The sequence below is a fragment of the Sceloporus occidentalis genome, unplaced genomic scaffold, assembly GCF_023333645.1.
Source record: "Sceloporus occidentalis isolate IW3139 unplaced genomic scaffold, rSceOcc1.0.p SCAF_5, whole genome shotgun sequence".
Taxonomy (NCBI): Eukaryota; Metazoa; Chordata; class Lepidosauria; order Squamata; family Phrynosomatidae; genus Sceloporus; species Sceloporus occidentalis.
The window spans coordinates 28971624-28996340 of NW_028316985.1; the positions used below are offsets into that span (position 1 = coordinate 28971624).

At 39.9% G+C, this 24717-nt stretch overlaps 1 protein-coding gene across 1 annotated transcript in view; it reads left to right on the forward strand.

The window, feature by feature from the left end:
* Window positions 1-12434, forward strand: part of RFX4 (regulatory factor X4) — a 100506-nt gene extending 88072 nt beyond the window's left edge. Inside the window, exons 16-18 of the mRNA XM_089528037.1 lie at window positions 2986-3148; window positions 5457-5595; window positions 12161-12434. Of these exons, the coding sequence (XP_089384163.1) occupies window positions 2986-3148; window positions 5457-5595; window positions 12161-12433 (575 nt within the window). The 3' untranslated portion in view covers window position 12434. The remainder of the gene's footprint in view (window positions 1-2985; window positions 3149-5456; window positions 5596-12160) is intronic.
* Window positions 12435-24717: the final 12283 nt, after the last annotated feature.

Below are 24717 nucleotides of genomic sequence, written 5' to 3' on the forward strand. Positions count from 1 at the left end.
CTGTGAGGGAAGGCTGAGGGATAACACACAGACACAGACACACACACACACACACACACACACACACACACACACACACAGATATATAGAGGAGAGAGCGTGCTGTTTAAAGATCTCTGGCTATGAAGGAAGGATGGGCATGTCTTTTAGGAACTTTATAAGCAGTATTACCATATTGCCCCATATATAGGTCAACTCACAATTTTGGAGTCCATTTTGGGGCATAAATTTCTCGACTTATAGCCAAGTATATACGGTACAAATTTTTGTGCCCTTTTTTTGCAGGAGAATTATAAAATTCAGAAAAGTGCATGTACCAGAACAAAATTTCAGTTCCTATGCTGGTTCAGGAAGTGTAAATTACGTAAAATTGCAGTTAACATGTAATATGAATACAGTGGAGCCTTGGCCTTACATGAGGATCCGTTCCGGAACCACCACCCCCACGTAAGGCAAATACCGTGTAAGCTCAAGCCCCATTCATTAGGTTGGGGCTCATGCTTGCGGTGGCCCGGCGCATGCACACCATTCAATGGATTGCAGCACGGTACATTTCTTTCCCACCTGCCCTTGAGCCAAATAATTTGAAGAGCCATTGTTAAGACAGTATTATGTGAAATGGACCAATGATCTGACTCAGCTCAACCAGACTTCATGTATTGAAAGAATATATCAGAAGTGTTCTGAACACTTGAGAGAATTATGAGCTAAATCCAATTGTTAGTGCCAACTAGAGTAGACCTACTAAACCAATGGAAAGTTTGTAAGTCAACACATATGTTTAACTGATTTAATGGATCAGCTCTAGTTGGAACTAACAATCTTGCACTATATTATGGGATCCCAGAATGGTGTAATGTTATCATTATTAATATTATTCTAGGTAAATTTTAAACTTGCAATACCTCTGTATAACACTGAGATGCAACAGATTCAACTCCTGCTTGCTGTTCCCTTGTTTTAGCTTTTCTTCAAACACTGCCTCTTGTCAGCAATATTTAACTATATACATTAACTCTTGAGCTTTCCAAATTACAATGTCTATAGATCTTAGTAGTAAAAAAACAAAAAAGTAGTTAAATAATTGAGTTTTACATAACAGCACACTCTATAGAAGTGCGCTACCTATGAATTGCTCTGCAATAAAACATCTGGCAAGACCCAGCCACATTTTTCTTTAAATCCTTTTTGTTAAAACACTGTGTTCTCAAAAGTGAAAATTAGCCCTTCATTCTTTTTTAAATCACAAAGGTTCTATTAATGATTACACCAATACTGTAACAATAGCGATGGCTATATGGTTGTCTTTCTCCATGCTGTCTAAAGGGACCTGATTACTTATTTGCTAGCATGGTTGTGCTTTGAAGCATCAGGGCTCATTTACAGGAGCCATAAAACTTTACCAATGGATAACTGATAATTTTGCTGTCTGCTTATAGGCTGCATTCTTGTTAGTAGATAGGAAGCATGATAGATGTACATTACAAGGCGAGCTGTAAAAGCACACTTGCAGAAAGTGCTGCTAGAATTTATGAGATTCATCCCCAAATAAAAATGGTTAGGAAACATGTACTGACAAATCACTGTTTAATTTCATGATTCCCAGTGTGCTGATGAATAGAAAGATTATCACCGTTAATAAACAGATTTCTATTTTGAACACATCTTCCATTATATATCTTGTCTATCAGTTTTATTTGTTTGCTAGTCACACTTACACCTGTTGTTTTTCTATCAGTGAGCTCATGGTGCCATAAATGGCTCTCCTCCTCAAAACAACCCTGTGAGATAAGTTGGGCTGAGACAGTCATTCAGTGAGTTTCACTGCTTAAAGAAGACTTAAATCTTAGATCTCCCAAGCACTAGCCAAACACTCTTGACGATGGCATTGCAGTGGTAGTTCATTATTTTTTTAAAAAATACCAGTGATCTGACAGTTTAACCAGTAGCTTCAGGCTGATGCAGATTTGAAAAGTTCAGCCGCAGTGTACCTAGTGTAAGTGTCAGGGATTGCACCCAAACTCTGGAACTCTGTAGAAGTCTATGTAGCTCCTTCATTGCTTTTTGCCAGGAAGCAAAGATGTTATAAGCCTGCCACACTCATTTTGATTTCCTGAGACTGACCCCTGCTTTTAATTGAGTTGACTGCCATTTTTATCAGCAGCCCTTTCACACTATCCAAGTATAATGTTACAATTCCACGTTAATGGCATGATTTCATCCTATGGTATCCTGGGATTTGCAGTTTAGGGATGGGTATTTAGAATTCACAGCCAAAGAGCTCTAGCACCTCACCAAACCCCAAAATTCCATAGAATGGAACCATGGCAGATAAAGTTTGTTTGTTTGTTTGTTTGTTTATTCAATCATAGAACTATAACTGTTCGGTGTGAAAGGCTTCCTAATTCAGGAACAGAATTTACTAGCTTATCAGTGTATTTTGATAGTCATTATATTGTATTTTATTGGAATTGCCATAGTAAGCCGCATTAGGCAGCTAAATTCAGAAACGTAAGGTAGAAACCCCTCACCATCCCTGTCTACTAATTAATGACAACAAGTCTATGAACTTTTAAGAGCAGATCCTTTGGAAGAGGCACTACTGTTAGACAGAATGTAGTGGCTGATTTAAGCAGCAGATGCTGGGGGACAGAGGATGCCAAAGCCCTGGCTGTTCCTGGCCAAATCTGCTGATTTAGGTGTGAGGAAGGAAGCTATTTCTTTGCCTACTGATGTTATAAGTAACTTTTATCTACAAGTCTGTTTGGCTTTTGTAAGTGGAATGGGAGCTGAATGGGCATCAATTTGTCCTTAAACTCAGGCAGAAAAGTGTCTGGGGCCAGGCTTACTTGACAGTCAGGAATGGAGGTGGCATTCCTGCACCACCGCCAAAACATGTGCAGGCAGGCTACCTCTCTGCATTTTAGTGAAGGTGGAGATTCACAAAACATTTCAAAGCTAACAGGATCTTTCCATTGTACACAGGGGCCATGCAGTCTTACACATGGTCTCTCACATACACTGTAACCACAGCTGCTGGGTCACCTGCTGAAAACTCTCAACAACTTCCTTGTATGAGAAATCCTCATGTACCTCCTTCATCTGTTGCACACAGGATACCGGTTTATCCCCACAGAGAAGAACATGGGTAGGTCACTCACTATCTTGCTCATTTACTGCATTCATTATTGTTGCCATTGTTACAGATACTGTATCTTTTATTATTACTGACTAACAAAAACAGAGGTGCCTGACATCCAAGATTGGTTTCCTGGTATAATAGGTACAAATGTGGATTGTCTAGAAGCATAGAATTCCCTGAGCTTAAAAAGCAAAACAAAATATTAGAATTGCCAAATGTAGAATATTTTGCCAAATAGCTGATAGTAGCCAATAAGGCATATGGACATAGCATAATTTAATGCATGGACTGTACATTTTGCAAAACTCTTGTTTCACAGAGTTTTGAAAAATTCAGAAATTTTGTATTGTGATAGATTAAATTATAAGTCTGCAGAAAGGGATTTGTCTTCTGTCTGTCTGTATTTGCACAGGTCTTAGAGACTATAAGTACTTTCCAAATAAAATATTGGAACAGATTTTTGAACAGGGGAATTCTGTGGGGCATGTACAAGGTACATCAGAAGTTGCCATCTCAGCAAAATGTACAGATCAGTCCAATGCAATCCTATGCAGTCCACTGTTATGAACTGGGCTTAATGCACAGGACTATAGCATTATATGTCATTTTGAGTACCAAAATAGAAGAGATGGATCTGACCAAAGAGTACAATCCCCCAACACAGAAACATAAGAGGCTGCCTTATACTGATTCAGACCATTGGTCCATGTAGTCTAGTATTGTCAACTTTGGTCCTGAGCAGACAGGCCAGGAAAGCATGGGCTTGGCCTGTGCTTTCCTGGCCCTTGTGTTAAGCTGGGTCAATCCCCATGCTGGCGTGGGGGCAGGCAGGTATTTACAGGCCCATCTCCATGCCGGCCTGGGGACCCACTACCAGCATGTGATCCTTACTTTCCCCATCAATCTCTGCTAAAGAGCGGATCCCTGTCATATTGCCTGACACAAAAACGGGGTGCCTGGCCATGTGGGTGCACCCAGGCACCCACTTTCTATGGCAGGTGCAGGAATAGGGCTCTGCTCGCTAGTGGAAATGCATGGGGAAGGTAAGGAGCATGTGGGGCATCAAAACAGTTGGGTTTTGCCAAGTGAGGGTCAGATTAACTCTTGTTAAGGGCTGTTTACCCCGTGATCTTGTGTTATCAAAACAGGATGACATGAGTCACATGAAATACAGGCCTTTTGGCCTGTGCAGAAAGCCCCTCTGACTAACCATTGTTCTCCAGGGTTTCAGGAAAGATTCTTTCCTAGCCCTACCTGGAGATGCTACATCCAGGCACTATCCAGGTCCTGACCCTGCTTAGCTTCCTAAATCAGATTATATTGGATGGATTCAATGCAATAGGATGGTACACCACAAAGTTTTCCAGGCTTCATAATAGAAATCATGGAGTCATGTTCCATGCATTTTACACCAAAGGCCTATCACGTTTAGTATCCTTTCCCTAAATATTGCCCTTATGGAACCAGTGATAGGCACATGGGACATTCCTGGTAGGTGGAATATGGATGGTCCGCTGATAGCTGCCATTTGGGTGTCTTAAAGAAACACAAATGTCATTGGAAAGGCATGATGAGTTTTATTCCAGATTATAGTCATGTCATGGAGAGGTTCACTTGACAGCTGCAAGAAGGTTGAGGGGAAAGGGGGCAAAAGAGATGCTTCAAAATATAGGTAGGCAACTTCAGTGAGTCCAGAGGCCAATTTTGCTCCCCTGGTACTTACTGAAGGTAGCATTCCCAACAATCACAATTTGGCAGCAAATAGTATGTGTGAAAACTCTTATTTATCTTGAGCATGTTTCTTGCCTAGAATCCCTGGGGGACCTTGGAGGGCCGCACCTGTGATGCAACCTTTGAAAACAATGATATGTTGTTTGCCCCAAATACCCCCAGACTGTGCCACATTTTAAGCCCAGCGGAGGCCTTTTTCAATGGTTCTACAAGCTGCACTTTTAGCACTGTTAATTTAAATGAGATGTGGGGGCAAACCCCTATAAGCCATTTAAATCATCGAAAACAGTTTTTTTAAAATGTGGTTTCCTGGTTTACCCTTGAATTTCAGCAGCAAATCACTATTTAAAACAAGCAAAATCCTGGCTTTAAATGGCACTTTTCTGGATTGCTGCCCAAATTTGGCAGTGTGTTTTTCTGGGGCACAGAAACAGCTTTTGGAGGCAGTATGTGTGATATGACATGTACACTCCTCAGTAGAAGAAATCCAATGCATGCATCTTAGCCAAATGGTCAGTGAATAATTGTGGTTTTTTTTGGTTTGGTTTCGTATGACTGCTAAATATCTTCTATATTTTTTTAGATATACGGGGAGCTATAACTATAGTAGCTATGGAAACCAGCACCCACACCCAATACAAAGCCAGTACCCATCTTTACCACATGACAGCACTATTTCTGCACCACTTCATTACTCAGCTTATCACAGAAGCTCTTCACAGGTCAGTTCTTTTTCTTGCATGTTGATCCTGTAGCTCAGGAGATTAAATAAAACCTTCTCCTTTCAGTATTATACATATACGTGAACCATGTCTAGCTGTGAACAGTTAGTACTCTAAGACTGAATCAGGCAAGTTTTAGTTTGAGATTGAATCAGAAAACAGCTTTACAGGATTGATGACAAGAAAATTTGCCTATTTACAAAGCAAAGGAAGGCAGCACAGTTGTGTACCTTGGACTCTGAGTAGTCCCTATGAAGACTACTTTAAAAAATGAATAGAATGTGGCAATGATATTTCTCACACTGAACGCAGATTACTATCATATCTTATGTAAGTATGATAAGTATATAAGTATGATATGGAAAACAAAACAATGGCCTATAGATTAGAAATACTCAATATGTAATCCTATCCCCAAAATGGAGACAAAAAATATTGCAGTAACCACAGGACCATTGCATCAATTTCCCATGCAAGCAAAATTCTACAGCAAAGACTTCTACCATATATGGAGTGAGAAATGCCAGATGGGCAAACTGAGTTCAGGAAAGGAAGAGGCACTACAGATCACATTGCAAGCATACATTGGATAATGGAGTGCACCAAAGAATTCAAAAAGAAAATCATCTTGTGCTTTATAGACTACAGCAAAGTCTTTGATTGTAGAGATCATGAAAACCCATGGATTGCTCTGAAAGAAATGGGTGTGCTACAACATTTGACTGTCCTGGTGTGTAAACAGTACTTAGGACAAGAGGCTATTGTTAGAATACAGAGAAACAGGGTGGTTTCCAAATGGAAAGGACTGTATTCTATCACCCTATTGTTTCATCTTGTATACCAAAAATATCACGCACAAAGTAGGATTAAATCTAGAGGAAGGAGGTGTGAAAACTGGAAGGGGCATCAATAATTTAATATATGCTGGTGACATACTACTAGCAGAACATACCAAAGACCTGGACCAATTACTGAAGAAAGTCAAGTAGGAAAGTGCTATGGCAAGTTTGTTGCTGAACATTAAGAAAACAAAAATAATGATCACTGATGATTTACAATAACTTTAAGGTAGACAATGAAGAAATTTAAATAGTTAATAGTTATAGTTAAAGTTTAAAGTTTTTCCATACCAGAGCTCAGTCACTGCAGTAAAGAAATCCAAAGAAGACTTGGAAGGGCAGCTATGAAGGAACTAAACAAGATCCTAAAGTGCGAAGATATCTCACTGAAACCAAAGTTAGAATTGCCCATGCCATTGTATTTCCCATCACTAAGTATGGTTGTAAGAGCTTGATGGTTAAGAAAGCTGACAGGAAGAAAATTAACTCATTTAAAATGTCATGCTGGACAAGAGTTCTATGGATACCGTGGACTGAAAAAAAGACCAGTAAAAGGGTCTAAGAGCACATCAAGGCCAAACTCTCCCTAGAAGCCAAAATTACTAAACTGAGGCTGCCATAGTTCAGCCATATTATGGAAAAGCATGACTCACTAGAAAAGACAATAATGCTTAATAAGGTAGCAGTCAGTAGGAAAAGATGAAGACTGTATTCTAGATGGATAGACTCAATGAAGGAAGTCACAGCTCTGAATTTCCAAGGCCTAAGCAGTGCTGTTGAGATTAGGGTGTCCTGAATATATCTCATTCATTGGGTTGCCATAAGTTGAGGTTGACTTGAAAGCAGTTATCAACAACAATAATAACTGCCAATCACCTCAATGCAAGACTGGTGCTAGCAATAATTTTTTTACTCTATTTCTTGTCTTCTGTAAATGCCCTGAGTGAATTTTCCACAACCCAGTGTTTTAACTGCAACTTCCACCATCCCCAGGCAACATGATAATAAGGAATGGTGGGTACCAGGCTGGAGAAAGCTGCTCTATTTTAGGTCCTGCTGATCTCTGTGATCAGATGTAAGCCTGCCATACACACTAGAATTGCCACCTTTTTGCTTGTGGACTTTTAGTAGCAACCTTACAGACAGAAATTTAACTGGTAAAAATATCTTGGTTCCAGTGTAAGTAGTGAGAAAAGCTTAACCTGTTACATTTTTGTTGTGTCAACCTGCCCATTCTTTCTTGTCAAGAAGAAGGTAGCAATCCTCTAGCACCCGAATTTTTTTTTTTTTTTGGGGGGGGGTGTTCTGGTGGCACTGAAGGTAAAAACCACTTATACATTTGCTTATAGGGATAAGATGGAGGGGAGACTAATGTGCCAACACCCAGGTAAGCCTGTTGATCATACTGATCAGCATAACCCCAACATCACATTGAAGGCATCAAACTAATTTCCTGTGATTTTAATAGATCTGGGTTGTAGCCCTGTTTAGAGTTTTGAGAGGTACTTAAAATAATTTTTAGTGGTCCCAAATTATATTAAATGAGTAATAGAGAAACATTAGAAATAAAGAATAAATATTTATATATGTCCAGTAGTAGCTTTAAAATCTTTACTGAATAAATTTTACTTTTAGAGGAGTTTCCAGAATAGCTCATTCGCACTTTCTTCCCCTAAAAACAGAACAAACATGTTAACAGCTCAATGAAAGTGAGAATTTTATGAGTATATTTTCAAGTACGTTAGAGAGGCCTATAGTGCAGCAAGTGCAAATAAAATCAGCATAAAGTTAGAGCTGCATTCATAAGGAAAATATTTTGCTGTTTGAACAGAGACACCTTTCACCTCTTTGCATAATCAGCCAACAAGCTGAAGAACAAGAAGAAAGAGATTATTCTTCTGCAGACTCTCAGGGAACTCAAACTTCATTGGGTGGAGGAGATACTTAAAATAGTATTTTCTAAAATAATAACAGGAAAAAAAACCAGAGCTAATTTTAATTTTGGTGTGTATGGGGTGGGAGAAAGGGCCTTAACAATAATCAGCTTAAAGTCACCTCAACTTAAAGGAGTTAGTGTTTCTTGTCAAGTTTCAATGGCATGGTGGTAGTGGCAAGTGAGTTGACCCAGAAAATGGTAATTTCCTGTCAAGGGCTCTCCAACAAATGTCGTCTTTATATCTGGCAAAGATCACTAGGCCCCACTGTTTTGAGATCAGCGTGCTTAAGCACTCTTCATTAAACCGGATGCAAAGTGTGAAAGGTGATTCAGGCAGCTTGGGCAGGCATCCGCGCAGATGGCGAAGCTTTGGACACTCCAACAAGGCTGAATAGATGCTTCATTGGTTGAATTAATAGTCAGGCAGGGGCCAAGGCGGACTTTAAAAATATTGTCTCTCAATGGTCTCTTCACTGGAAGGAAAAAGAAGTCACTGACTCATTTGCAATTAGCTGACCTACCATTACAAATCTTTCCATGCTGGGGATTCAGCCATCACAGATTTTATTGTAAAAATACTAGATATTTGGGGGTCTGTATTATTTTGGAGCAATTATTCTTTTTTATATTCATGACACATTCATAAACACAGCTGCATCTAGGGGTATTTGGCCACACAGAGAAGCAACACACTGTATCCCTGTCCCTCTTGTTTTTGCAGTCATTTATTAGGCCTTCTTTTCTGGTCAGGCATACTTGCATTGGAATCTTAATGAAAAGTGGAAAGGCAGACTGGCATTCTGCTGCTGTGCTTTAGGAAGTCTGTTCGCCAATTGGCATTACCCATGAGAAGAAAGAAAGAGGGCCCATGACTAGCCTATATCTTCATAGGTTTGGTAGCTGGGCCAGCTCCACCTTTAAGCAATGTGAGGAAATCCTTTCAGGTGACAAAAGTTAGGAGAAGACCTATCAATAGCAGTTAGTCAGAATGTGAACAGAAAGAAAGAAATTAGCATAGTTGAATGGAATTTACAGTATATGTTCATAGGCAGTGTACTACTGAATATCTAAATTGTTTGAGCCAAACATCAGTGAGCAAATGTTTTCATGCTGTGATTGTGAGCCTGCTGGAATATCTAGTTGACTACAGTGGGAAACAGGATCATAGAATTACAGAGCTGTAGAGCTGGAAGAACCAAATCCCATGCCAGTGCAGAAATCCACACCTAAAGCATCCCTGACAAAAGGCTATTTAATTTTTCTGTAAAAAATTTCAACAAATGAGAATCAACAACCTTCTGAGGTCATCCATTTCATGGTTGAAAGCTCTTACCATCTGGATGTTCTTCCTAACGTTAGGTCAGAATCTTCTTTGTTGTAATCTGTATCTAGTGGTTTGGATGCTCCTTTCTAGAACAGCAGAAAACAAGCTTGCCCCATCTTTCACGTGACAGCCTTTCAAATATTTGAGGATGGCTATCATATTTTCTCTTTTCTAGGCTAAACCTAATAATCTTCCTGAACCATCTTTCACAGGTTTGTCAATAACCATCTTGAACTGTTCTGTGGTTCCCAGAACTAGCCAGAATATTGCAAGTGATGCCTGAACAAAGCAAAATAGAATGATACTTTCCTTGATGTGAATATTAGTTCTGCTGATACAACCTTGAGTTGTGTTCACTTTTTTGCTGCTGCATCATGCTGTTAACTTATGAATATTTTGTGGTATTCTAAAACCCCATATTCTTTTCAGATACAGTGCTCTCAAGCTAGGTATCACCCATATTTGTGTATCTGATTTTTCCTGCCTAAATAGAGAATCTTATATTTTTACCTGTTGAAATGCGTTGGTTAGTTTTGGCATAGTTTTCCAATCTATTGAGACTATTTGAACCCTGATTTTTTTTCTTCTGAGGTATTAGTCACTCCTTCCAAATCAGATACACATCACCCCTAGTCTATCATCCAAGTTTTTATAAAGATGTTGAACACCAGGCCAAGACAAAACCCTGTGGCAATCCTCTTGACACTTTAGGATTATGAGGAACCATGAATGAGCACTCTTTTGTTTTAACCATCTAATTAAAAAGATTATATGTACAGTGCTGTGTAAATTTACAGCGCTATATAAATAATGCTTAATAATAATAATAATAATAATAATAATAATGCTATTAACCAGTTTTCAAATCCACTAACACTAGGTCAATCTAGGCCACATTTTACTAGCTTGTCTGCAGTTGTATGCTTTACTGAAATCAACAAACACTATATCAACAGCATTTTGATAATCTATCAAGCTTATAACTCCATTCAAAAGCGACATGATTAGTCTGGCATGACTTGTTTTGAGAAACCCATGTGGAATCTTAGTAATCACAACATTCTTTAAGTGTTCATAGACCAGCTATTTAATGGTCTTTTCTGGAACCCTTCCTGGTATTGATGTCAAATTGACTTGTTGGTAAAAGGTCTAAGCTGTCTTTTCCTCCTTTCTGAAGATGGCTCTAATGTCCACTGAGTCTGACTTCCAGTCTGCAGTGACCTCACCCGTCCTCCAAGAATTCTTCAAGATTACAGACAGGGGCTTTCAGATTACATCTGCCAGTTCTTTTAGTTTCCTTGGATGCAGCTGACTGGCCCTTGAATTCTTCAGTCAGGAAGTGTCCATTTCAAATTCTTTTTGTAGCTGTATATTCTTGGGTTTGCATCCAGTCTCTTTCTTGAAATAGTATGGCTTTTTTTGTCTCACTTCCTCCCTGCCTTTCCCTTCCCACTTCCATTAATTGTGTGTTGTTCGCATTCAGTCTTATAAAACTTTTCAGAAATTGATTTTCACCCATTTCCATTGAGCCTTTTTTAATGATTTTTCAGGAGGTATAATTAAAGTGGTAAAGTTCTTTAGCAATAACACACTAGTTAAACATTGGGCTCATTTTGTTTTAGTACCAACATTCCTCTTTTCCTCACTTGATCTCTGTGGAATCTGTGTCCCAATAAAAATAGTTATATTTACTGGTAGTGGACATCTTTACTGCTTCCGAAAAAATAGAAACACATAGGCAAGTACAGATATGTATCATTTTGGAAAAAACTAGTTTAATACTGGTTTAATTTTAACCAGTCCAGGGAGTGGGAATGAAAAGTCTTTGGTAATGCCACAAGCTCCTAGGAAATACTTAAGAATAAGGAGGCATTGTATGAATCTACAAAATAAAATTGGTTTGTACAGGAACTTGGAACTTCCAGAAACTTCCCCCCATTTTCAGACTCTCAGTGTTAATATTTATTATGTTCACTATAATATAAATGCATTGCATCAGCTCTGTTAACAGTTACATGTTTCTTGTGGTTTTGGAATACAGTGGAACCTTGGTATTTTTGGAGAGATGGGATATAAATAAAACTTATTATTATTATTATTATTATTATTATTATTATTATCTGCTGGGGTTTGCTTCTGAGACCCCATATGGATACCAACATTAGTGGATGCTCAACTCCCATTAAATACAATAGTATAGAAATGGTGTCCCTTATACAAAATGACAAGATCAAGGTTTGCTTTTTGGAATTTATATTTTTAAATACTTTCAAACCATGGATGGCTGAAACTGTGGATAAGGAACTGATGGATACAAAGGGTTGACAGTACAACCTGGTAAAAGACTGACAAACTTTCAATAGCATCCCTATTTTAGCCTTGCCACAACAGAAAGCCAGTTAACATGTTCTTTCTTAAATGTATATATGTACCTAACATTTTTACAATGTGTTTTTCTGCCTTTAGTACCCTTTCAACAGCTCTTCTTCACGGATGGAGCCCTGCTTGTTGAGCACCACCCCAAGACTGCATCCAACCGCAGTAACTCCTCGCTGGTCAGAGGTACCCTCAGCAAATGCTTGCTACACGAGTCCTCCCATGCACTCTACAAGATATGGAAACTCCAGTGACATGTATGCACCATTGACCACACGGAGAAACTCTGAATATGAGCACATGCAACACTTTCCTGGCTTTGCCTACATCAATGGGGAAGCCACCACTGGATGGGCTAAATGAGAATGACTGGTAATAATATCAACAATATATATTTAATAAAGATAGAAGAAAAAAATACTTCTGTGTCTAAAGTAATGGAAATCTTACCTGGGCATTGTTAATGGCCATGAAGATTGAAAAGATCCTGGACACATAATAAAGAAGGCACATTACAGTACAGACTAGTGTGATGGTTCCTCTAGCCAAGCAAATTTTTACTGCTGCTATGAAGTATTATCTAGGCCAAGGTGTGCCTTTTATTGTTGTTCTTTCTCCAGATGTCATGAAATTGGCCTGTGTTGGATACCATCTCCCTGACCATTGAATGTTTCTGTAACTGAACAGATCTGTCCCTTCATAAATATGACAGGTGCAATGTAGAACAGAACTTGGAAAAATTGTTTTTGAGTTCATGTGCAATTTTTCTGAGTTCTGATGTGGAATGTAATGATTTAATTGCACCATAGGGCTCTATGTTCCACAGGGAAGCACAGAAGTATAAGGGACATGAGAATGATATTCTCCACCTCTCTGTTATGAAACACATTAAAACCGGATTCATCCCCAAGCTCCCATTAGAATTCCTATCATTTCTCCATTTTGAGTTCCAGTTTATAATCCTGATCTATATGACATTTGCATTTCTGTAGTTAACACCATACATGTATACCCTTCAATACTTCACAGATGAAAACAGGTCATGTGGTCAAGCAACATCAGAATGTGGTCAAGATGGCAAAAATTATTAATGAAGCACAGACAAACTTGGAGATAGTGCAGCAGTTTGCTCTTGCCCAAGTCTACAGGGAACGGCGAGATCCTGCTTCCCCCTCTCCTCCCCCCAAGTTAGACTACTTTTTTAAATTACTTGAGTGTAAACTACTTTTGTGTTGAACTCAGTTGGCACCAATGGATAAAAGTCAAGAACAAAGGGGGGAAAGTAGCAGGAGGAGAGAGAAACTGAGACATTTTAAAAGCAGCTGAAAAAGTAGGATATGGTCCCCACCAAACTGGGGCAGTTGAAGGGGAGAGATCAGCATCTCCAAAACCTGGCCTTTCATTTTAAAACAAGTTTTCAAGTCCTTGAGGAAATGATGGATATGGTTGGAAGTGTGTAGGAAAAGGTAGTGAGGTAGGCAAGGAGGCAGCTTTCTTTTGGCCAGCCAGGGATCAAGACTTCAGTACATTGCATAACATTTTTGTCATTCCTTACAACTACTAGATGGAACCAAGTGTTTCCAAATGAGGCTTTTATCATACCATCATCTTTCCTCATACACTGATTTCTACAGATAATATCCTCTATTACTAACCTTCCCATTTTACTCCACTACTGTCTTTTTTTAACATTGGAATATATGGTAAGGGGGAAAAGATGGGCTAGCTGCCTTGTAACGGCCAGCATGATGAGACCTCTTTGTGAAAGCATCCATAGCACAGTGGAAAGAAGCGTGTACTGGGAAAACTCTGAATAATAAATTCATTTTAGCTATTTAATATGGTTGCCAGTAGAAGTGTGTTCCAATTGACCCATGAGCAGTTTTCTCTAAAAGGAGATTGATGGGGATTTAAGATGCAGCATAAGTGAGTGAAAGTTACCTTTTAATGGAGGACTAAGGCTGGAACTAGTTCCCATCCGAAGAAATATATGGGGGGATAGCCTGTGTGGAGGAAAGCCCAAGTGAAGAAAGTACACAAGAAACGCCTTCTGCCAGTTGTTGTTATGTGCCTTCAAGTCACCTCTGATTTATGGTGACCCTTTCTTAGGATTTTTGGCAAGATTTATTTAGGGGAAGTTTGTCATTGCCTTTGTCATTGTCTATGGCTTAAAAATGTGACTTACACAAAGTCACCCAATGTTTTTCCAAATACAGTATTTTTGGAAATATTCACCCAAAAGTCACCCAATATTTTTCCAAAACCCCAATCATCAGGGGCTTTAACCCTGGTCCCCTGGTAGCTAGCCCAATATTCAAGGCACTACACCATGCTGGCTCTCCCCTTTTCCTAAGTTGTGCTTTAAATCACTCCCACTGCTTTACAGATATTTGGCATGACTCACATTTTGCCTCACAAGTGTTGCCTCTAAGGCAGGGTTTAACAACATTACTATTTTTGCCGCACTTGCTGCATTGTTTTGCTTTTGCCACCAAAACAGCATCATGGTGGTGGTTTCAACAGACCTACTGAATATCAGTGGAAGTGATTTCCAGAAAAAAATATGCTGTTCTGTTCAAAAGACTGGCAGAGCTGTGTGGTTTCAGAAGGCACGTTGGCATCCCCTTGCATCATAGAGAGCCACCATTATAATTGCCATCAAATTTTGGCAGCCACTGCAGTGATGGCTATCAAATTTTGGCAGTTGCAACAGTAGGTCCAGTATGGCCTCCAAACCTGAGACACTTCTCATCCCTGCTCTATGTGATATTAGGCAAGCGTCTTTCAACTTATAATTTGTAATACAATAAATAAATAAATAAATAAATAAATAAATAAAGGTGAACACTCAAAACCCAAAATATCGAACTGCAAAATGTTACAAGCTTTCAGAACAGATTCTGCAAATTGAGATACAGTATTAAAGTATATGCAAATATCCTTACTTTGCTATGGGCCTCAAATTGTACAATTTTGTTTTCTAGGCACGTAATTTTGATCCCTTTATGCTTCTCTTATTTAATCATCACTATAACTCCTCAAAAATGTTTTACTTGTTTATCTGTTGTCCTCATTTTCCTATATGAGCTTCTTAAAATGGCATGTAATAGTGTTTATATAGGCTCCAGTTTACATGTAACTTTGTATTCACGAAGCACCTTTATATTGATTAGTGTTCCTTTGACAACAGGGCAACACATAGCATTGAATGATGCACTGCCCTAAATTGACTGTGTTTTGTACTGTTACCAGTATTTGTACAACTGAATAGTTATTAAAGATAATGGGTCCACACTGACAACAAGCACATCCCACTTGCCATACTCATATAGGGTGTCACTCTCTATATGTACAACTCTATAGGTTATTACATGTATTTGAGGAAGTACGCTCAAGTATATGAAAGCTCATGCTACCAGCTTCTTTCTTTCAGTTAGTCTCAAATGTGCTACAAAATCCCTTTGCATACTGTTTTGCCAGACTAACACAGCTATGTTTTTGAATTCTGAACCCATAGGGGTTAGTGTGTTCTCTCCCAGTGGGCAGGTGCAGCATCTTGGTGCACCTACAGTGTCAGCCAGGTTGTTTGCACAAAAGTGAGTTGAGGTCCTTCTGGACCTGCATGGCCTATGTGATTGTTCTTAACGAAGTTCAATTCTTGCTTTCCCTTGGAGTAGGGTAAACACATGAAAAAGGACATGGTTCCTGTAATGTTTTGTAAAAGCAGGGATTCTCAGCAGATGAAACTTGCACGACAAGCTCAACCCTGCTGAAATTCCCTCTTCTACACAATTATTAAAAGTAGATTGGCCCCATCTCTTTTTCATGAGCTTCCCTATTCTGGAATGCCTTGTCTGGGGCTCTAGAAAAGAACAAACGCCTACATAGTCCATGGGGAAAGATGAAAGGGCCCTTTGGAGTAAACATCCTGTCCAAGGTGGCAGAAGCCATTCTGCTGCTTCAGGTGAAAGACAGATTGCAAACCCACCCTGTTCCAGAAGTTAACTTGGCTGGCATTAAAATCCTATTTCAGCAGTGGCAATGGGATAGTGTCTTCTCCCACAACCAAGGGCAGCAGGTTTGTTTAGTCCTGTTTTCCAACAGAAAGGAACAAAATGGAAGTTTAGGGAAGCAAGGTAAGAGGCTACCTGCCACCTCCTTCCCCCCACACCCTGGGTTTGTTGCCTAACATTAGGACCACCCTTTATCCTAGGCACAATATTGTGAACACAAAAGGGTATGGCATCTGGTACAAAAAGAGTGGGAAGATGAGGGCTTTACAGGCTCCTACAGGTTGAGTCTCCCTTATATGGAATTCCAAAATCCAAAATACTCCAAACAGTAAAACATTTTCATCAATGGCTAAAATAATGACACCTTTGCTTTCTGACCATTCAGTATACACAAACTTTGGTTCATGCACAATTTTTTAAAAAAAATATTGTATGAAATTGCCATCAGGTGATGTGTATAGGGTGTATTTGAAACATAAATGAATTTTGTCTTTAGAGTTGGGTCCCATCTCCAAGATATCTTATGTACATATATGCAAATACAGGTATTCCAAAATCTAAAAGAAATATGAAATACCAAACACTTTGGGTCCTAAGCATTTTGGATAATGGAGACTCAACTTGTATTGGGCAGACGTCTCTGGATGTGGATGGGACAAATAGCAATGCTCCCAGACTAATGATCATTCTGTAAACCACAGTTAGTTTTGTCAAAGTAAGCCTATGAGAGTGGCAAGTCAAAAAACAAAATATTTTTTGTTACATGTAACTTGTATGAACAACTTCTTTCCTGGTTCCTTTGCCAGGAGACTTATATACACTTATACAGACGTACAAGTTGTGCCTTTGGACCTATTCTGTGTTATGTATGTGTGGGAGGAAATTAAATGTATTTTTGGGAAGACCTTTTTTGGTCATATTCATGGTATTTTGGGTCATATTCATAGTTCGTCATGAATTTTTTGTAGAAAACTATTAACATAGAAAGGTTTTGGTTTTACCTCTGTATTATAAAGAGAAAAAAATCACCAAGCAATTATGGTGGACTTATTACCCTATGGGTAAGATATAATTACAAGGAAATATGACATCAGGAGTTTTAATAATGGTTTTGTAAATAATAAAAATATTTGATAGCACTCAACAGTGTTGATAACCGTGTTTATGGTTAAAATGGAAATGTATTATTTGTACAGTTATCCAAGATATATGGATTTTCACACGTAAATAAAAAAAACACCTGAAAGCAACATTAGCTTAATTCATTTGAAGCATCTGAATTGTAAGCAGTGTGTTGTGCTTTTTACAATATACAGCCAACCCTCCATATTCATGGATTCCTTATCTACAGATTTAACCACCCAAGTTTGAAAATATTCAAAATAATATAAACTCCAAAAAGGAAACCTTGATTTTACCATTTCATATAAAGGATACCTTTTTGCTATGTCACTGATTTAATGAGACTTGAGTATCCACGGATTTGGGTATCTATCCCTGGAGGATCCTGGAGGCAAACAAATCCCAGCAGATATCAAGGGCTCAAGGTACTACAGTTCAAAAGTATGTGCAGGGTAGAATAGCCTGGGGGTGGTGGGAGGAAAACAGGCTTAGCATCTACACCCACTTAACAGATTTCTCTTCATTCTTTTTAAAAACTTATTTGCCTGATAAAAAACTTAGTTTTGAAAGCTTGCACAAAAACTTAGGTGCTGCTTTGGTAATAAAGATATTACCCTAGCCAGCATAGACAGTGCTGAGAAATGTTGGCAGTTACAGTTCTATAACACCTGAGGGCCACATCAGGAGGGATATCTGTGCAGGCAGGCCGCTCCATCCGAAATCCACAAAACAATGATACCTTTGTTCGGTCAACCAAAATGCTCAAAATACTTTATTCAAAATACATTATGATGTTATTGTACTTTGCTGTATGGCCAACACGGCAACCCTATGTTGTTTCCTAGATGTGTGAATTATCAAATGTGGAAAATAGCATAACCCTTTTGATTGGCTTGACTCTGAGGTTTATTTGGAAATGATATAGCAGTTTTAACCTTCATACCTTTTTTTTTTTTTTACTTTTTTAAAAGTGTTAAGAAGAAAGATCAGCGACCCTAACTCTAGAATAGTTTTCATAACTGTAATTGTCCATGATTCCTGTCAAGATCTGGGTCAGTCTTGTATATTTATTAAATACTAGTATTCCATGCCTTTTCTTCAATGGAAGTAATGGACAATAAGAGGGATATTTTTGAGATATGCACACATAGTTGGGTGTAAGTATTTCTTGGCATCATCCCCGACCAAAATAGCAGCTTGCTAGAGGAGAATTTAGGACAGATAATTGTTTCTCCTAAACTGCCATCTCTCTACAGAAGTGTAAATATGATTAAAGAGTTAAACCATGTAACCAGCATATTGTAATACAGTATTATTATCTAGACTTCTTTGTAGTAATTGTTCTTAAACTGCTTGGGAGTGTGATTCCTTATAAATCTATATGAAGATGACATTAAAATGCACACAAAACACTAAAACCTAGGAGGGTTTTCATTTCCTTGAAAGGAGAGCAGAGCAGATAAACTCTCAGGCCACATCTGTGCTGAAAAAAATAGTGCAATTTGACACCATTTTCAATGCCGTGTCATGGATCAATGCTCTGGATCATTTCTGCAGTGTGTTTTGGGCCACAGGCAGCCCTTCATATCCACAGATTTTTTATCCACGGATTCAAGCATCCATGTCTTGAAAATGTTTTAAATATATATACATTCCATAAAGCAAACCTTGATTTTGCCATTTTATATAAGGGACACCATTTTACTATGGTCATTGTATTTAATAGGACTTGAGCATCCATGGATTTTGTTATCCACAGGGGGTCCTGGAACCAAACCCTAGTGGATACCAAGTAGGGTTGCCATATCCTGCCGGGGGGTGGGACTTTCCCGGTTTGGGGCAGGCCCGCATGGTCCCGCCCCGGTTTGGCCCCGCCCCCAGGATTTCCCCTGCCCCCGGGCTGAGGGGAGGATTCCCTGCCCGCTTGGGCTCCGCTGCTGCTGCAGCGACTCCAGAGCCCAGGCCGGGAGGGAAAGCCTCCCTGAAGGGAGGATTCCCTCCCCCCTTGGGCTCTGCAGCCGCTGCCGCGAGGCCAAGACCCAGGCCTGGAGGGAAAGCCTCCCCTCAGCGAGGCTCCTATTCAAATGTAGGACACACAAAAAATGTGTCCTACATTTGAAAATTTTGTCCTACATTTGTCCCGGTTTGGAGCTCCTGACTTATGGCAACCCTAATACCAAGGGCACTGTGTAGGAAAACATGAGATATGTACTCCACCAAAAATATCTGTCAGGTCTTTGGGAAGATGCAATCCCTCTTCCTTTTTTGCAGTCTCCAAACGTTTTGTCTCACTTAGCTTAAGGTGTGACTGTGAAGCACAACCACTGAGGAGCAGGGCCCAAACCAACCCAGTAATGTGTTATCTTACCAACATAAAGAATGAGCTAATTGAAAGTCACAACTTGAAATGCTTACCTTTTTTGGTCTATAACTCCTCACTGTCCCTAGACATCAGTGGCTGTACTAGCTGAGGCAGCTATGCAACTGGGAGAGTTCACTCTGTTCTCTAGAAAACATATTTAGGATCAGGCTGCATCCCACAAAGAAACATCCTTTTGAGGAAGCTAGCCTATTTTATAACATTTAAATTTCACTTTTCCCATAGATTAAGCCCCTTACTTTTTATTTTACCCTTAAGAGCTAGGATAAACAACTACCAAGAGAAACCAATGCTTAAGTATATTTATAGTCCATTCCTCCTCTTATGTTTTGTTTATTATTTTAAAGCTAAGTTTGTAAATGAAGCATTTAATCTTTCTGGAAAGAGAGTTCAAGACTTCCTTCTCCAATAATTGCCAGCATTGTGACCTCAAGGTGTGTTCAGTCATGCAGTCAGACATCAGAAAGAAATAAAATAAGCTCTTCAAGTGAACCAAGCATCTTTCAAAGCAATGGAAGCAGTTGCTACTGAATGAGCAAGTGCCTCCGTATGAACCTGCATTAGGATTGGGCTTTCTTTGAAGTTGTGAGTCTCAAAAACTTCAGCCTGCAGCGATATGAAAAGCAAATAGTAAGTTCTCTGTAGCAGGCTGAAAACACAAATTGTCCCTTATGCCTGTATTTTTAACAGGTGCAATTTTATGTACACAGTGAAGTTAGTGGCTCTGAAATTCTGTATAAATTTAAGACCAGTTTAAGGGGAAAAAAGAAGTGGAATTTAAAAAGAGTCCGAGGTGCAAAGAGGGAGAAGTGGAGACAATGAAAGACACATACGTCAGGGCTCTTGGCATGTGACACTTTTGACGTATGGAAGTTATCAGACATTTTGACTGATTCGGACAGTAGTTTGGTGAACTGGCTCCAGAGACCATGGCAACACATTTCAGGAATCATTTGAAAACCATTCCGAAACAAAGCATATATAAGATAAGACTGCAGCCACAGAGAGACATCTTTCCCAGGGAAAGGGCAATATTTTAAATATTAGTTTCAGTCTTCCTATAACCAGTTAGCCCATTAACCCATTACTATTACTATTTCTTCATCTCTCTTTCTCTTTCTGGGGCTATGAGGTAAAAGTACTAAGGGAATTGTTTTACTGAGGTACAGTGGACCCTTGTTATACGCTGGGGTTTGGTTCCAAGATCTCCCGTGTATAACAAAATCCGTGTATGCTCAAGTCCCATTACATATAATGACATAGCAAAATGGTGTCCCTTATAAAAAATGGAAAATCAAGGTAAATCTATACTTTTTTGTAACATTTTCAAACCGTGTATACTTAAATCCGTGTATAAAAAATCCGTGTATAAGAAGGGCTGACTGTACCCCCAATGTTACTCCAAATGTTGTTACATGGCAGCTTCCATCAGTCCTCCTACCCTACATAGTCAATGGTCAGAGACAATGGGAAGTATCCAATGATACTTCAAGCAACACTTCCTCCATCTCCATTGTAAAGGAAGGTGCCAAACAATATAAGGTTCATAAATGGAAGTTTGGTTTTTTTGTAAATAATCAGTGATAGTAAGTTGGAAAATGTTTTAAGAAGCTAAATACTGTCAACACACCAGAACCTGTCTGATTTTGAAAGCTAAACAGGATCAGTCTTGATTAGTACTTGGATAGGAGACAGACAATACCAGGCGCTGTAAGCTATACAGTCAGCCCACACCCACCACATTTGCTGGGGTTAGGGATGTATGACCCCCATGAAAAATCATGAATAACTCTAGCTCCCTTTCTCATATTTAACATACAGAAATAGTATGATCCGCAAATTCAATCCACCGTTGATGCCTTCAAGGCAGCAGGGTTCCTTTGCAAGGCAGAAGTGGGTCGCTGGTGAGGCCTGCTGCCAGCTCTGCAACATCCCTACACCATTTTTAATAGGGACTTACAAGGCTTGCTGCATGTTGACAGTCTCTCGGTCTTGGAACAATTGCACGCACACCTCCCTGGAAGACATGTACATGTTAATGGTAAAGGCAGCTGCCTGCTTTATTGTAGCACATTACTGGTCCTGCACCCAAATCAATTCACCAGACCAGAGAGGGCAAATTGTGGTCTATGGGTTCCTTGAAACCGCAGAGTTTGTCTCCCAAAGTTTGTATTCCTTAGTTTGTCTCCCAAATTAATTTTTCCCCAGACCAGTTTTCAGGTGATCCCTCCCTCAGCCAAAAGCCACCACACTGGGAAGGGAGGTTGCTTCTCTCAGCCCCCTTGGAGCCCCCAAATACAAAATAATTTGCTGAAAATCAGCCCAAATGAAAGCCATAAGTAATGTTATATCACTTCTAGTGCACCAAAATACACAGGTGGAGACATGGGCCACATGTGTGGGGGAGAAAGCTCATCTTCCCACCACTTGCTCATCCCTGCAGTAAACCAAAAACTTTCCCCACTATTCTTATGTTTACGTGCTCGCCTTGTATATAAAACCTGTCTCCTGCCTTTGTCCCTTTAACTACTGTGTACAACCATTGTTGGGACTGAACTTGTCACCCTGTTATCATACTCATGTTTTGCATTTTTGTTACAGTTCACTCTGCCTTGCCTTCCACCCTCCACTGCAGGGACATAGCCAAGGGGGGGGTTCTTGGGGTCCGGACCCCCCCCTTCCATTAGAAAAATGAATGGTGTGTGCTGCTGCGCCGCTGCACCCAAGCCCCATTATAATGGTGGCACTTAGTCTGGAAACCCCCCCCCCTTCCTAAAATCCTAGCTACGTCCCTGTCCACTGGCATATATTATCCACAGAGGCTTCACTCCATGCATCTGATGAAATTGAGTCCACCAAAGCTTATGCTTAGAACCTTATTTCTCTCAGTCTCAAAGGTGCTACAGGATTCCTTGTATTTTTTTAAAACATCAAGACAAGCAGGGATGGGATCAAATGGCCTTCCTTTGGCAGGACATTGCAGTTTTTGTTGCTACCATGTTAAAGGTGTTTTTCTTCATGGCCATGTGTCCTAACTTCAGTTAGCTGGGGGAAACAGGGTCTCAGAATAAGCTTTTAACATACGGTCTTTCTCAGCAATAGGGCAGGGTGAGGTAACTATGGTCCTCAAGCTGTTTTTAGCCTACGTCTCCCATCATCCATAACCAAAACAGCCAATGGTGAAGAATTATGAGCTGTGATCCAAAAACATCAATAGAACAAGCCATCTCTGCAGTAGGGTTTCCAGTTGGAGATGGTAACTCCTGGAATTATATGCCCAGTCAGGTCAGCTGGATTGTCTGGTGACTACTAAACCTAGTCTTTTACATGCATGTACAGTAGGCCGTTGGTATCTGCTGGGATGTGGTTGCAGGACCCCACATGGGACCCCACCAAAATCTATGAATGCTCAAGTCCTATTAAATACAATGACATAATAAAATGGCATTCCCTTATATAAAATGGCAAAATCAAGATCGGGGGGAATTTTGTATTTTTCCAATATTTTCCAGCTGTTAATGCTTGAATCTGTGGATTAAAAAAAATCTGGAGGGCTGTCTGTATATAGACATTTGTCCCTCCATATTCGCTATGGTTAGGGGCACAAGACCCCTGTGAATATGGAAAAACTGTAAATAACAAAAACACCATGTTTTTACCTGAGAGGACACCTCTCTAGGAATCTCTAGGTCTTTCAGTGCAACTCTGTGGTCGACACTAAACAGACACTGACCATAGAACTGCCCTGGAGAAGCTACACATGCCTAGTAGAATATTCCCTCTAGGAATCTCTAGTTAAAGTTGACCATAGAGTTGCACTGGAGGACCTAGACATTCCTAGAGAGAACATATTAATCAGATCCATGAATAATCGAATTCATACATGTACTGTACACACACTGCCCCAGGAGGGTACATGGCTATCCTCTCTAATTATGAGGGCTACCTAGGAGAAAGCCCATTTCTAGGTATTCCTGCAGCTATGTGGAACTTCTATGACACGGAGAGTTATGTTGACAGTGACTCTCACATTGTAGGATCACAACAGAAGAAACAGATAGTGATGAACTACATTTTCAACATGCTTGGCTGCAACTCTTGCGAGTCAAAGGCCAAGATTCAACACCACTTCAGTGTAGTGTAAATATCCACCAGCAGTTATGTTACCCTTCCTTTGAGTAATTCCTGGAAGAGAGCACAACAGCAATGTGTAACACACCCTCACACTAACTTGTAAACTATAATGCATGAACAAAGATGCAACGTTTCTGCAACGGCAGCTCTGCTTTCGCCATCATCAGGCGATGACTATAGCGCATTGCCAACAAGTTCACTCATCATCCATAGCGAAAACTTTGGCCTGCGTGTGTGTGTGAATTCATTTTGACAATTCTGTATTCCTATTATCAGGAGAAAGCAGTTATATTAATAAATATATTATATTATACTAACAAATTTGTTACAGTGGCACGATAAGCTATGGTTGCCCATAATTTGAGGGGGGGGGGATTTATAGCCATGGTTCTCAAACTGTAAGAAGGCACAAGATTTGCTCAAAGGGGTTGCAAGAGGTTATCACACTAGAGATCCCTTGGGAAAACGGGATTTAAAGGAGAGTTAAATTGGAGAAAACCTGGAAATGCCCGAAGTTTATCACACGATGTTGCTGTTAATGTGAAATAATGTGAAGTTAAACTGAAGTATAACAAGAGAAAAACGGCTGCCTTTACTTTCAGGAAATTCCGAAAGTAAAAAGATGGCGTTTTTCTCCGGTTTAACTTCGCGTCATTTCACTTTAGGAGCAATTCGGTGTGATACTTCCCGAATTTGTGGGTTCTGTTTACACTCGAATTTAATTTAACTCTCCTTTAAATCCTGTTTTCCTATAGGATCTCACTAGTGTGATAAAGTCCTTGGCGGGTTACAGACCGCCTATTTGGGGCGGGCTGTACCCGCCCCTTTCCCCGGTGTATCGGGGCCTCAGTGGCTAGAACGGCAGCCGCTGAGGCCCTGATCCGCCGCTTTTCAGGCTGCAGGGAAGCGGCAAAATGCCGCTTCCCCGCAGCCTGAAAAGGGGTGTCCTTGGGGCTTCAAGCCCCAAGGACACCCCGCGGCGGCGAGGAGGGGGAGAA